The 16310-nt window shown below is 38.0% G+C and overlaps 1 protein-coding gene across 8 annotated transcripts in view; it reads right to left on the minus strand.

The window, feature by feature from the left end:
• gria1b (glutamate receptor, ionotropic, AMPA 1b) overlaps positions 1-15687 on the minus strand; it is a 66791-nt gene extending 51104 nt beyond the window's left edge. For 5 of the 8 annotated variants that reach the window (XR_013204929.1, XR_013204928.1, XM_077233260.1 and 2 more), the window contains exons 1-3: positions 15348-15557; positions 15063-15197; positions 4934-5173 (exon numbers count right to left, since the gene is read on the minus strand). Coding sequence is in view for 5 of the 8 variants with exons in the window: in XM_077233260.1 (XP_077089375.1) it covers positions 4934-5173; positions 15063-15197; positions 15348-15429 (457 nt within the window). In the remaining 3 variants the exon portion in view is untranslated. Of the gene's footprint in view, positions 1-4933; positions 5174-15062; positions 15198-15347 lie in introns of all 8 variants that reach the window. The other 3 variants (XR_013204927.1, XM_077233262.1, XM_077233263.1) reach the window with 3 other exon arrangements.
• Positions 15688-16310: the final 623 nt, after the last annotated feature.

The raw sequence follows: 16310 nt of genomic DNA on the forward strand, positions 1-16310 counted from the left end.
CTTCTTCAACAAAGCCGGCTGTGTGTTTACAGGCCCTAACTCTATTATCTGGGTCTTTGAGGAGATAGCGCACATGTGCCCGGCTCATCATGCTTCAGCTTGGTAAACATCTGTGTGAGTTGGCAAGGGCAGATTTGGGGGGTTGTGATCACTAAACTGCTGCTAGCTCCACAGATGATGCTCATCCCATTTGCAACGGCTTTGAGATGTCATCTCTGAGCACCTTGACAAATGATGCAGTTAACATTTTTAGTGTGAGACCAGGTTATTCTAGCAGTGTTTACGCATAATTAACAGAGAAAACACAACACCTGAAACACCTCTTTGCGCTGCATTGCATGTTGAAAATATCTATTACAGACTCGAAGTATTTCTAAAGGTTGGACTATTTTAACCATGACATGTTGCATTTATATAAAAATGCAGCACTCTAATTACAGCATTGCCATAAAAAAACAAACATCTAGATGAACATGTCAACCTAAAAATAGAAAAAAATTATGCTGAAAACAGTGATGAACAAGCACTGGACAAACACGACAATCTGGATTATGTACATTAAAAGAAATAAGTCTGAATTAGGAATGTATGGTATTAAAATTCCAGCCGATTACTGATAAGCAGAGTTATTCATGTTATAGCTAATAACCAATAATGGCCAATATTAAAATTCTATATTATTTTATCTAATAGTATAGAAATAAATCACAAAAATCTAAAATCAGTCTTCTAAATAATACAAGTGAATTTACTCATCACAACATTATAAGTACACTATGAAATATGGATATTCATTTTGAGATTAAAGATTACATTTAACAGTGATTAAAATTATTAGTGTCTTTAAATACTACTTCTAAGTGAGTGTTAGACGACAGCAAACATCATCTAAATATGAAAATGGAGGAAGCACACTTAAACATTGTAAAAAATAAAATGTTAAAAAATATCTATCACGGCTAACCGATGTTACCAATATACTAGGCATAAAATCGGAATGTCATAAATAATTTGATTAAAACAAGGGAAAAAACTGTCTCCGCTGACACAAAATTTGTCAGAAAATGTAAGTACAGTCATGATTATATCCACCATGTTCAACATATGACATGACATAAACATTTCGCACACACACACACACACACACACACACACACACACACACACACACACACACACACACACACACACACACACACACACACACAAGTTACTTTAAACTACTTTAAAGGTTTAAAATAACCTAGAGGCTGAGTACTGCTGTATCTAGGCAACAGGAGAGCAGTGGGGGCTTCTAGAGGTTGTAGTTGTATTTGTGTGTGGATATAACACTCAGTAACCTTGTGTTCCCAGTTCAGTACCGGCAAACATCATGACATGTGAATCAATAATGTGTGTTTCATGATTGAGATTTTAATTTCACTCAACTTTATATTACCAAGAGTGGGGGTGGGGCGTAGAAAAATTTAATATTGTGTAATATTATGGGAGGGGGGGGGGGGGTAATTTGTTATTTGCAAATGCTCTCTGTGTTGTTTTAGTGCTGATTCACTAAAGGAATTATGCAAATCAGATAATGGCACAAATGCTGCCACAAAATCTGAACATCACTGTGCAGCATCTCTCCACCACTGCAATCCAGACACCTGAATCAACACTCTAAAATGCTCGACTACACCACGCATATGGATATATGGCCGGTTATGACGTTTTTCTCCATCATTGGATGAGTAATTGCTGCCATAATGAATAGACAATGCACACAGATACCCGTTTAAAATTAAGTCCTGTGTACCAACCGCTTCCTGTGAATGGTAATGATCGAATGGGAAGTTAATTTCTCCATGCAAAGAGAGCTGTTCAGTTTGTAGTCTTAAAACCGGGAAGAGAATTTGCATTTTCTAGCCATGGGGTCCCATCCCATGGGAACTTCATTTAGGTTTGTAGATTAGTATTTAACTTTAGTAAAACAAGGTCTGCACTTAAGATTATTTAACAAGTCTATTTCATCAGGCCTGATTTTTTAGGGGTGTCATGATATACTGGTATTGACGATAACTGTGATATTTTTGAAAAAATGAAATGTTGATGATTTGTTAATACTACACATTTGATAATATTGTAAATAATTTAATCTGGTTGATACTCCAACAGAGTAAGTGGCGGTATTGCCACCCGCCATAAAACGGAAAAGAAAAAGATGACGACAATGGTGCAAAGAGATAGGTAACTTCCACTGGAACACAAAATCATGTCGTCGGAGACAAAAGAGAGACACTCTTTCTGTACCCAAAAAAGTTTGCTCACCAATGTGTGAGTCTTTTGGATTCTGTAAAAAATATGGTGTTAGACACCTCAGAAAGTAACTGATTAACAGTATAACAGATTAACTGATGAACATATTTTATGTTTTTGTCGGCAGTGCCGGGTGGATTACTTTCAAATTGTAGTGGGTTACTGATTCCAAATTACATCACAAAAATTGTAGTTAGTAATGAAATCAATTACATTACACATTTAAGGTGATAAAACCAAACTACTTTTTGATTACTTTTAGGTTACTTTTGACATAACTTGTTTATCATATTGATTTGGATAGAATAACCAAGTAAATGTTAGGTCAAAGAGGTTCAGCTGACAAAAAAAGTTGTGTGACATGAATTTGTATATTTGTGTTTGAAAGACAAAAGCTTTATAAAGACAGAAAAACAATTATTCAAATAAAAATTAATGTGTTCTTCAGGAGCTGATTAGATATGCAATGTTGGATTGTTGAGAAAACGCTTCTTAAAATGAAATGATTTCTGTAAATCCAGTGGTCAAATTCTGTGTGGGTCTCAGTTTTTCATTGATAGTCACATGACAAGTGGCTGGTCTGAGGCATGAAAAACCTCCTGAATATATAAAGGATACATATAAAACGTATAAAATTAGAAACAATTTACTGCCATAGTGAGAATAACGTAATCATTTAATCAATAGAAAAGTAACTGTAGTCTGATTATGAGTATTTTAAAACATAATATCATCTAATTACAAGTGCTTCATTTTTGGAATCTGATTATGTAATCCAGATTACATGTAATCAGTTACTACCCAGTACAGCTTGTCAGCTAAAATGTGTGGGGGGGTTTTTTCTTTGTAAAATGACATGCTATTGTAGTACAGGATATTTCATCAAAAGACAAAAACTATATCTTAAACAAAAAACTGCCACAAATCACTACAACTACCATAAAGATGTGAGTTGACATGCTTGAGGGAATGGACAACTGTTACAGCCGTTTCACACCGCAAGCGTCAGCGGCGCGTGAGCAGCGCGTATTTTTTTCGGCGTGCATGTTAATCAATGAGTGCGTTCACACCGCGAGCAGGAGCAGCGCGTGAGCGTCAAGCAGGAGCGTCACGATAGCAGCAGTGAAGCGGGGGTTTCGGCTTCGAGTCTATTTTTGCTGCGCTGCTCACGCTCAATTAAAGTGAAAGCACACTTTTGATGGACACAATTAATATGATTTCACAGAAAAAGTGCCCAAAACGCATAGAATTTGCATGTCTAGTGCGTTTTAACAAGAATTGCAGTATGTCAGAAAAGGAAATGAAGACTAACATAAAGAAAATAACATTTAATAGAAAATGTACCCATCAAACTTGTTTTTAATTATTCAGTTCGGGCTTTGAACAAACTTCAAATGTGCTTATGACCACCAACTTCTAAAAACAAAATTTTCAAAAGTCCTTGTAAAGAAATGCTTGCTTATATCTGGGAGCCGCTGTTGTGACGCCTTTACAAACGCTTCCAGTGTGAATACTCGCGCGCGTCTGCAGCTGCAGTGACGATGTAGTTGCGCTGACGTGCTGCTCACGCGCCGCACATGCTTGCGGTGTGAAACGGCCGTAAGTCCTAATATAGAGGCTTCAGAATTCACAACTGAGGTCCGACTGTGTGTAATGTACTGTATGCTGTAGAACAGAACATTAAAGTGTCTTCAAGTAACATGAACCACAGACCTTATTTTACACACAAATCGAAGACCGTTATTCTAAAACCCCTTTAGGAAATTCCCAAGGGAAGCCATGGTGAATTAGTCTTCCAGGTTGATCTACAAATTGATTTCATGACTGAATAGTTCTATAGCACTGAGTTTTGTGAATAGGGCGCAATCAATAATGAGCCTAATTTACAAAGAAATGAGGCATGCTTGTGCAAAAAACAATTACTTCATTCAAATATGGCGCAACACTATTCCAATGCATTTGGCACCTGATTAAATTGTATTGTGGTTGGTTAATGGATAAGACGCAGGTTTTTGTGCAAAATACTGTGCTCGACATTGGCACAAATGTTAAATGGATTCACTCACTTCCTATAGTCTGATGCTGTCATTTGCATTGCACTGTTCTGGTCATGAGGATCCGTAAATGATTGCAGTAATGATTTTGTTATTCTCTAATGACAACGTGGCATGATAATGATTGGATATGGCAAATATGATGGAGCACCACACACGTGTCACCACTCACAGGAGAAATATGGCGCTCGTCCATACTTAAATCACAATAGAAGATTATAAGAACAATCCTGCAGGAATCAGGGAGCCATAAGTAAAATGACTACACCCGAGGCACTGGAAAATGTCAAAGTATAACCCTATTACAAGACAAGCAGAGTACCTAAACAGGATTATACCAAATCATCACGTTTTTCAAACTTTCCCAGCAATATCCTCTAAAGCTCCTAAATCACAAATCACTAAATCAGCTTCGTGACATCCTGAGCAACCTTACAGAGTATTACACCATTTAATCGCAACTGCAGTGGCAATGCAGATACAGAAAAAAGCGAATGAAATATTTACCTCACCCTGAAAACTTATAAATTCAGTTTACGTTATTGTAGTTTAGAAACAGCACGTTAGCAAGATAAAAAGCCAACCTGAGTCCGAGCTGTACATGTAGACAAACTTAGTCCACTTGTAGTGCTCGACAAGGGCGATCAGAGCATCCTGGAGCTCAGGTCTCAGCTGGATCACAAACTGGTTGTTGGTGTCGATGGGGAAGCTGGGCGTGACGAAGCACACATGTAGAGCGCCGCAGAATGACATGAGCATGTTCATGGTCTTCCTGTCATACAGACCGATTATGGCGTAGACTCCTTTGGAGAACTGGGAACAAACTGGGAAGAAAACAGAAGAAATGTAAGACTATTGTAATGGACATTAGGTTTGTATTATAAAATGCATTTTTGAAGAATGGGAAAGTAAGTTGTAAAAAATGTGCAAAAACGTTTTCAGTTTTAGAACTGTCAACGTTAATGTGGTAATTTAGGTTTTTTTATTTTAAACAATTTTTTTAAATGCTGCTTTGGAACGATACCTGTTGTGATAAGCAATATGCAAAGTGGGTGAAAAAAAAACGAAGAAAAAAGATACAAATGTAAATATTTTCCAGATCATATTTTAATAACTTGGCCTGGCTTTACAGTGACAACATACAAGCCAATTATATATTTTTAAAAATATATAATATTTCAAGTCTTTATAGTTGAAAATAATTTGTTTAATTTTGTAATTTATGTTTAGGAAGGGGTAGCTCACAAAAAGCCTGGTCATATTTGAAGTGCTTGGCATTAAAAAATGAAAACCTCTGGGGGAAAAAAGTTAACATTATGTTTTATGGATGTTTGGGTATGTTTGCTACAAACAAACAAAAAAAAATATTATGAAATTTGCTTCTGGTGCAACTGCATATATACATCTGAATTAAAACATCAAATCGTCGACAATATAAAACTTGTGAAACATTCATTAGCACTATTCTGTACTTCCAACATCTTTCAATCAATACCCAGGGTTTATACAAGAAAGCAAGTCAATATGTTATCTAAAATTCTGTCATGATCACCCCCAAAGCACTCCCTCGTGAAAAAACTAGACCTCAATATGTCTTGCCCTGCATTCTTCTTTGTAATTACAGTGACAGTGAAACATCCACCCACCAATCATCTCTCCTCCAGCCCCCTCACAGCCGGCTAAACCCTGAGTGCTTAAGAAGCACATGGCAATTGATTTGTATTGCATTGCAGTACTCCAGAAGGGGGTCTGTTTCATTTACTTGTGAGTCTTTTGTTGCAGACAGTGTCAAATCTGGGTCTTCTCAAAAAGAAAAGCTTCAGAACACCCTAGAAACATTGAGCGTATTGAATTTCCTACATTTCACCTCAACTCTTAACTGTAGCCTACTTCGTTCCCTTTACTTTTATTCTGTAATTATATAAATGATCCTCTGGGACATTTCACTGCTCCACTGTCTTTTTTAAACCCTTATACACTGCATTCATTAGTAATAATGCAGGCGTTTTTATTATAAAACTATATGAGAGCCTCACTTACCATAAATTTAAATCTCAGCAGCTAACACTTCCAAGCTAACACCTTCCATTGGTTCCAGCTAACGTATAGTACCAGGGAAGATACGTGCCATTTGCATTCAGACATTTGTTCCCTGGGGCTTTGAGCATGTGAATGAGGGATGTGCCACAGTTATGACATTCTTCAGCTCCAAATCTTCCCCTTAGGCGAGCAAACTTTCAAATCAGCCTCAGAACACAACCCAGAAGGCAGATAGCTTTCTCTGCTATGCATCTACAACAGCATGCACTATTTAAGCTTCATTCCCCCATAATAATGACCCTCATTCTCCCCTCCACAGCACTGATAGTGAGGATTGACAAATGTACTGTCACTGCGAGATATGTATCTTTTAAAACAGGCGATAAAGAGTCAATGCGAGGCTGCACAATGCATTTATCTCAACCATTTGGAAAGATAACGCAAGATTTCTGTGTGCACATCTTCTTTATCAGTGTTCTTCATGCCTACCGCAGATAAAGTGGTGGTGGTGGTGGGGGGGTCGAAAAGAACAACGCATTTTTATGTAGTGCTGCTTGGAAGGAGTATCAGGGTTTGAATCTCTGTGTTTGGGTACAGAGCATGTGTGTGAATGTATAGTCGGGTTGGGGAGGAGAAAACAACTTTTCTGCCTGCGGTGATCTCCACGATGCTGAAAGATGTTTGTGACAGGTGGGTCCAGTATGAGTGATCTCGTCTGATCTTCAGTCACTGCAGTGAAGATGAGAGGAGCTCTGCTGCATCAATCTGTTCCAGGGGCCTCTGTTCTCCTTGCCTTAGGTTATTGAGAGTCTGAGGTAAAAAAGGGTGTTTGAACTGATGTGCAGTCCTAAGGGAGCTGGGACATGGCTGATAAATCAAAATGGAGACACGAGCCATTTGTGGCAGCCATGGTTAATCAGAGATGCGGTTTTATGCTGATGATATTTGAACTAAAATGAGTCATTGCTGATGAAGGTATAGTTTACCCAAAAATTTACATTTTGTATTAGTAACCCTCATGTCATTCTCACGTTTTCTTTAGATGGCGTGAAACACAAAATACAGTTTTAGGCAGAATGTCCAAGCTTCACCATCTGTTTTCCTAAATGCGGATGCTGATTTTTACTGACAAGCACCAAAAAGGACAAAAATAAAGCACCATATAAGTGGTCCATATGACTCATGCACTACATTTCAATTCTTCTTTAGACATACAGTACTGTACACTCCAAAAAGTGTAACAGGCAATTGCATACCTTGAAGGGTTAGTTCACCCAAAAATAAAAATTCTGTCGTTAATTACTCTCCCTCAGGTCGTTCCAAACCTCTAAGACCTTCGTTCATCTTGGGAACACAAATTAAGAAATATTTTTGATGAAATCTGAGAACTTTCTGTCCCTCCTTTGAAAGTAACCTCATTGCAACTTTTAAGGCCCAGAAAGGTATTAAAAACATCTTTAAAATAGTCCATGTAACTACAGTGGTTCAACCTTAATATTAAGAAGCGCCCAAAATAACAACATTAAGCCCCCCCCCCCCCCAATTTTTGGGTGAACTAACCCTTTAAGGAGCTATTTCTACCTGATCTCACCCTTAAAAATGTAGTCAGGTTAGTAAATGTAGTTAGATATTAAATCATATTTTTAAATTGAATAAAACCAGTTTTTTTTTTACCTGACAAAACATGTTTACATGGTAGGTTTGTGTAAGTAACAGCAAAATTTAAACCATTATAAGACAAAAAAATGGCATCTTTGGATGTGATAGGTTTAATGGGAATGACACCAAAAGATTATCAGCAAACCAACACAAGTCTCACTCAAATCTATCATACATCTTCAGAAGACTTGGAATATTAAAAATAAATTGAAAGTTTGGGTTAATCGGATTTTGAAAGATTCCTCTTCTGCCCACCAAGGCTGCATTTATTTGAACAGAAATACAGTAAAACACTACTATTGCGAAGTATTGTTTCAATTTAAAATCACTGGTTTATTTTTAATATATTGTAAAATGTAATTTATTCCTGTGATGGCAAAGCTGAATTTTCAGCATCAATACTCTTGTAATGGTCACCAGCTGGAGTGCCCTTGAGAGCCACCAGAGGGCACTCCACATTAGACTAACAATGTGCATTTCCCATTACTCACTGCCCGGACTCATCATCCCTGATTGCATCCACCTGTGTCTCATTACCTTGATAGTCTCAGTTTAGTGTTACACTGCAATTCCCTGGTTTTTGGATTTCTTGTCTGTTATTGTTTTATGTTCCTAGATTATGCCCTTCATTTGACTGGTTCCTCCTTCACTGTCGGGGAATTTGAGGAGGATGTTTCCCTTAGACATTTTTTGGGAAGGAGCAGTATGCACCAAGCTCCGGTGGCCGCGGAGCTTGGCCCACCAAGTTCACCACCATGTCCAGTGAAGATGCCTGCCGAGCCTGAGCTTCTTCAGTCAGCTCCGGATGATACAGCGCTATCAGTTTATCATCATGGCCATGGACCCCCTCAGCCAACATGACTCATGGCTTCCGCCATCATGGCCACCGCTACGCATGTGTTTACGCCGGTGTCTCCAGACAAGATGGCCGCCTCTGCCCCTGAAGCGTCAGATCCGCCCTGGACGCCTGCTCCGGCCTTTGAGGGGGGGCTATGTTACAGTCACCAGCTGGAGTGCCCTTGAGAGCCACCAAAGGGCACTCCGCATCAGAATATTTGTCATTCCCTCACAAACTACATTTCACATAACTCACTGACTGGACTCATCATCCATGATTGCATCCACCTGTGTCTCATTACCTTGTTAGTCTCAGCCTATTTAAACCATGTTTACTCATTCATTCCCTTCGAAGTCTTGTATGTTTAATGTTACCCTGCAATTCCGAGCATTCTCCCTGGATTCATGTCTCATGGTTTTTGGATTTCTTGCCTGTACCGTGAATTACTCTTTTGCCCGTGTTCCCTGCCTTGTGTTTGTTATTGTTTGGACTGATTACCCGGTGTTTATGACCTTTGCCTGTTTTCGACTACGATTGTGGATAACCCTTTCAATAAAAACTGCATTTGGATCCTCAACCTTTGTGTCTCGGAGCAGTACGTGACAACTTCAGTCTTCATTGTCCTTTAGAAATTATTCTAATATGCTGATTTGATGCTCAACAAACATTATTTATTATCAGGGTTGAAAACAGTTGTCATGCTTGTGGAATTTTTTTTTCAGGATTATTTGATTATTACAACTCTTTTGATAAATTATATATGTCTTTGCTTTCACTTTTGATCAATTTAATGCAGCTTTGCTGAATAAAAGTTAATTTCTTTGAAAAAATAAATAAATGTTTTTGTCCTTGGCGATAATAATCGATGTTTTATTAACAAGGTTCGGGAGGAACATGTTCTAATGATCAAACAATCAAGTCATTCCAACCAGCTGTCAGCAATCAGTAATCAACAGACAACAGGTCCACTCAATCAGCATGAGTAAGGCCTATAAATATCGACCATTCTTGTCTCGTCAAAATGAATTATGAATTACATGAATCATGTAAATGATTGCATATTTTTAAAAATTGAGTAGTTTGCTTCACAATACTGTCGGTCGCTGAACATTCTGATCGTCAAATATAGTTATAGTTCTATCGTAAACAGTTGTCAAATTTTAAATAATTAGCTACTTACATCTTGCAACGCATTTTCACTGCTAAAACTAAAGTGTTTGAATTTGCACTTATCTTCTGCGAACAGTAAAGCCCACCTTCTTTGATTTGATTGGCCATCTCAGTCATTTGAACATTGACGAGCGCTGTTAGACTGCTCGTGGCAGGGCAGCATCAAGAATATCAAATATTGGGGGGGGGATGGGGGGCATTTCAATTTGCCCATTTTTTCCAATTTTTGGGGAGAATGCCTATGGTGGTTACGGCCCTGGTACACACATGGAACAATAATTTAGGGAATTCACTTTTTTCGTATAGAAATCAGAAGCTTGTTCAAGATTTCCTTGCATGTTTGTTTCACAAAGAATATAATACAAGGTTGAAATGTCATGAAAGGGAGTTAATGCCAAAAATTTCATTTTTAGGTAAACTGCTCCTTACAAAAGAATGAAAAGGTGGCAGCTCATCCTGAATTCTGTAACATTAGGGCCCAGCGTTTCACTGAAAATACCTAGATCATTTCAGAGATTACAGCCAAGCGGGCTCTTTTTGTCACATAACAGAATCAGATTTTGTCCCTGGTGTCCTCTAAGCGGCTTGTAGCCTCAGTCTTTGCAAGATGATATATCTGATAAGGTACATTTTTATCACTGTATCATTCCAGCCCAGTGAAGGTCGGGGAGCATGTAGCCCTACAGGCACATATCCTGAAATCACCACTGCTAACCTCAGTGCCATTCCCTCTGAACTGCATCCAGTTCCTAACGGCTAATGAAGCTAATGACATACCCGTCATCTATAATCAACGATCAAGCATCCAAAGCTTACCGGTATCAAAAAAGCCATTCATATTTCACAATACATCATTTTAAATCTGTCTAATGGCTGGAAGACCTTTCTAATGGCTATGCAGCTGATGCTAACATGGCTAGGGCTATTCACGTAGGAGCTTATTGCCTTTAAAGTCTTCCAGCATTTGTATATAGCTTCAAATTAAGGCAACCACACAGGTAAAATCTCTTCAGAGGTCTATGTGAATTCCACAGGGAAGACACACAAAACGGTGTTTGTTCCTGAACTCGCTGTGACATGAGCTTCAATGGGTCTCTTTGGAGCTCGCCTGATTGACATGCTGTGGACATTTGGCCCGACTGCATGTCAATGTGATGAAAGGACTGATACATGCTGAAAGGAGGTCCACGGGGCCGAATGGGACTAATGCCAAAAACTGACTGTCATAAAGGCTTGTGATATGGCAAAAGCAGAAACAGTTCTTAAAATAATTCATGTATGGAAGAAAAAGGAATCTGTCCTATTCACAACAGACAAAAGCCTGTTTGCCAGATTTAAAATGATGTGATGAGGGGTTTTATTCAACTAGGGAGGCGAGAGGAGAGAAACTCAACACCATCATGACAGACGTTGACTGGTTATTTCAACTGTCTTGGAGAGGTCGACGTACTGCATTTAACTCACTATTCATTAGTGCAACTGACAACTCAAATCAAAGGTGCATGCAATTCTTAAACATGAATATTGTAGGGCAATTTTCATGTGGCCTGTTATTCCGTTTGAAAACATCTAAGGGCCCAGCCAATTCTGATAAACTGTTTACTGTGAAATAATGTGATGCATTCCAAATGAAAGGTGAAATATAGCATTCAAACCGATTGAGATCATATTAGAGGGATAGTTCACCTGAAAATGACATTTCTGTCATCATTTACTCACAGTCACTCTTAAACCTGGATGACTTTCTTTTGCTAAAAACTAAAGAATGATTTTGAGGAATGTTGAACTTGCAAATGTTTTTTGTCTTTACGGGCTCTATTGACTTTCATTGTATGGACACAAAACTTTTTTCAAAAATGTATCTAGACAGGTTTGAAGCAGCATGACAGTGAGTAAATGAAGACAGGAGGCTCACATTGCCCTATATAAACATACTACATCATGGGACCTCTATAACTAAGCTTTAATTTCTGTTCCCATCAGCACTCTCACTATTCAACTTCCCTGTCCTGAAGACATTTTCAGGACAGTATTCTACGATATGTCCACTGCAATTTAATCCTCCAGTAATCTTGATTTTACACTGTACAGTGTGTTGCCATTTATGTTTGATAAAGCCCACTATTGTGTGGTAATTTGGGGAACAATTTTCCTTCCCCAGAACACCTGTCCAACTCCAGCTAAATATTGTCAGTTCCCTCCCACATAGGTGGATTTTTCATGATAACTCCCTTTGTGGCTCTGCTCCCACATGCATACATCAAAACCCCTGAAAATAATCACTTTGGCTATGATGCAATGAATAATAGATTAAATGAATCTATTTGAGCTGTGCTAAACGGTTACTGTAGCTCTTCAGAGTTAAGGCATCTTCGGCAACTGTTTCAGGCGCATATCTAAGAAAATAACAGTCTGTACTGCTCTGTGTGCCATTTCTGCCATGCATGTCATCTATTTTAGAATTATAAATATGATAACAGATAATGATTCACAGTTATGGGAGCACGTCTAAATGTCTTATTAATAAAATATAAAGCCCTTACATGTGTTATACAAAGAAATATACATTTCTTGGGTAAAAGATGACATTTTTGCTCTTTTCAGATTATCTGACAGAATAAAAAAAAGAGAAATGCGAAGTCTTACACTATAACAGATAAAATTAACATGAATTTCAGCTGATCTGATTTGCAGCAGAAACGCATGTGACCACATTGCACTTGTAGTATAGACGCTAATCTGTCCTGATGTCAACCCAGACAACAGCAAAGGACCGCACACTCACCTGTCAATCAACCATTGCACTAAAATTGTGGTTCTCAGTGTCAGCTGACCACTTGTGATTGGATCACTCATGACGAAAGCTAATTCCAGGTGTAAACAAAACTTAAGACGGCACCATTGTCTAGATGAGCACATTAAGAGTAAACATGCTGTTTTTAAAGTCGCCTTTGTCGCCATTGGCTTTTGGCTTGCTTAGTTGGGGACATTTAATTTTATATTTAACAACAATATTAGCCTATTACAACATTATTTTCCTGTTGTATCTGTGAAGCTGCTTTGAAACAATCTGTATTGTAAAAAGCATATAAATAAAAGTGACTTGACTTAAAGCACTCAACTATCTTCAATGGCTGTTTATGTTCATATTTTAAAGTAAACGGCAATTACTAATCCATCTATCAATTATTGGGCAAAAATGGACACTGAAGAAAACAGACCAAAATGGGCTTGAAATTATAAATGTACATGTCTCCATTTCTGCAGGTTGGTAATTTTTAACAAAATGTACTCAATTCTTCACAGTTTTCAATCAAGTGACAAAAACACTGATTTTCTTTTGTTCTGCTTCTTAAAGACCCATTCATTGTTTTCTATAGTCCTGGTATTTTTCAAGCAGCAAAAGAGGAAAATTATCAAATTATAATCAAACTGAATTTGGTTGCACTTTCTGCCACACAAACTGCTCAAGTGCTCTTGGGTTTAGTTCTGGGATGGTGTATACAGCGATTAGAGGATAAGACAGCAGCCATGCACAATCGCCCCAGATGAGCCAACTCTCTGCAAGCAGATGTAATTAGCTCCATATAATTACTTTCACACTTCCCTGTGACAAGAACATACGTACTCAGCCCTTACGTTAAACTTTCCTTTGATAGCCTCCCAAGACCCTCTCCTATGTCACCCTATAAAAATGCCCTAAGGAGTCCCCTAAAATGGAAAACATCGCTGCAGCCCCAGTTTCAGTGCTCAGCTTTCAAGTAAACAGCATACTCTGCTTTGAGGCTCTGAGACTCACTTAAAAAGGCACCAGTGATGTGTACATAAGAGAGGTTTATCACATGTACTAATCTGGGAGAGACTATATAGCCCATATGACTTCTCTGAACTTCTGATCAGTCTACTCTGCTAGTGTCGAAGTATCTCAAACATCTGAAATATTCATATTCAACATCAGAAGCTATCTGCATGCTAAGCTTTATGTTCTCCAACGCTGACAGGGTTGAACACAAACATGGAAAGGTTTGAATGTGTCAATCTCAGACATCAAAGGGGAACATTTGTGATTGACAGCCAGCTGAGGCAGGAATGAGGATGTTTTCTCTGTTTGGCTTGTCTAAAAATGTTGATATTAGCAATACATTTCATATTCCAATTCATGACAGAAAATATGTTGTCTAATCTGTTGATACACTCTAAAAAAAACATGTTAAATGTAACAACTGTGGTGCCAGAAATTTGCTGTATAAAATGTGGTGATGATGCTCCAGGCAATGTTTCAACAGAAATAAACTAAAGACAAAAATAATGCATTAAACAGCATAAAATGCATATCTTTACAAAACTGATAAATTAAAAAAAAAAAAACTATTTAAAGCATGGACTTTTGGTAGTGCTTTCTAATTAGTTACAAAGACTAATAAATAAAGATTTTTTTGTTTACAATATTTTACTGTAAAAGTAAATGTATTGCATTGTTAAATCTAATATTGTTTTGTACAATAAATAAAATGGTGGTTAATGCAAAAAATACATGCACCGTTTTGTTAAATCTAACATTTTTACATTTCACATTAAAATTACTAAAACAATTAAATTAAGAAAGCATGATAAATGCATAAATCTATTTTGTGAACACGTAAAGAGCACAGGATTATGAAAGTAGTGAAATTAAACAAACTCCTGTGGCAAATTAAGCATCTGTAAATGTGAAAAAACACATTTGGCTCGTGTCAAAATCAACCTCAGGTGTTCTAGAACATTTTGCCAGCTTTGCAGTTCCACCTGACAGTAATCCAGCTGGGTTTAAGACTATTAGTGAAGATACGTTTACATCACGTTTACTGAACTAAGCCTGCACTATTTCACTGGAACAAATCATCTGTGCAGAGTCGAAAATTTAGCAAAGCAACAAGGTTGATAGAAACAGGTCGCGTACGCACTGCAGAGGTTTGGCTTTGGGAACAATAACAGACCTATGAGATATATATTAATACAGAACTTACAGGCGTATGTCATGGCAAAGCTGCTCCCTGTGTCCACCATGTCCACTTGTGGTACCAGTTTAGGAACATCATTGTGTTGAGAGAGCGCGAAACGGAACACGTCGTATTCATGGGAGTCGGTTGGAAACAAACCTCCTGTCGAGATTACAAAAAAGTATTTCAGGCAAATTAACAGCAGAATGGGAATATTCAAACCCAAATGGCTAACTGTACCTCACCCTGTGCGAATGAAACTTTAAATCTCTGTCAGGACACGATTATGAACAATAGCCGCCGAGTACTCACCTATGTTGATGTTACTTGGGAAACTTGAACATGAACACAACCCAAGCAAACCGGTTAAGAGAAAGACGAAGCTTTGCCGCATATTTCCGTTTGCATTTGAGAAACTGACCAAATGCCAAACATGTATATCCCAAAGTCTTTGCCTCTTCACTCACACTGAGCCCATAGCGGTAAGACAGAGCCAGCAGAGCGCAGTGAATCCCAGTCAGTCCTGTTGGCAATAGCGGTGGTGACTGAATAAGCGCGTCTCTGACAGCTCTACTTACAAATGAACACAACACTCTCTGTAGTGTCAGCAGAAGAAAGAAAAAGCGCTCTTGATCGCTTTCTTAACATTACCGCGCGCCCCCGGTAGCTCGTTACTCTACTCAGAGTAGAAGAGCATATGACTGGGTAAACTTGAATCCGTGCGCAGACTGTACCATTTTATAACAGCACGATTTTCTCCAATTGGCAAATGTAGCTATGTAAGATTATTAGCTATACTTCAATTTAAACTGCATAGAATATTGGGAGTAGAGGAGCCTCGAGTCTGATCAGTTAAAAGCTTCTGAGCAACAGAATGGTGCAAACAATGTTATCCAACAAGAAATCAAACAAACTGATTTAAACAGCACATTTTTTCTGTATATGGATGCCACATATTAATATCTGAGGGGAAAAAATGTTTTAAAACATGTAACAAGTTCTTAAAAATAAAATGTGTGTATTCATATCGGTGTCATTCATATTAAAAAACATTTAAAATATATTTTTTTCATGATTGAATATCATGTCAATGTCAAGTTGGCTAGTATAGTCATCAAGTAACAAAGTAAGGTTCATCACTCTGAGCAGTGCATTGAATAATCACCCTGACCCAACATCTCTTTTTACAAAACAGTTTCTTTTGGAATAAAATCACATCGCTGAGCCCACAAAACACTCCACTAAAATTAAATGATGCTATGAAACCCCTCTAAT

The sequence above is a fragment of the Siphateles boraxobius genome, unplaced genomic scaffold, assembly GCF_051911475.1.
Source record: "Siphateles boraxobius isolate OS27281-9 unplaced genomic scaffold, OSU_SipBor_1 18, whole genome shotgun sequence".
Classification (NCBI taxonomy): Eukaryota; Metazoa; Chordata; class Actinopteri; order Cypriniformes; family Leuciscidae; genus Siphateles; species Siphateles boraxobius.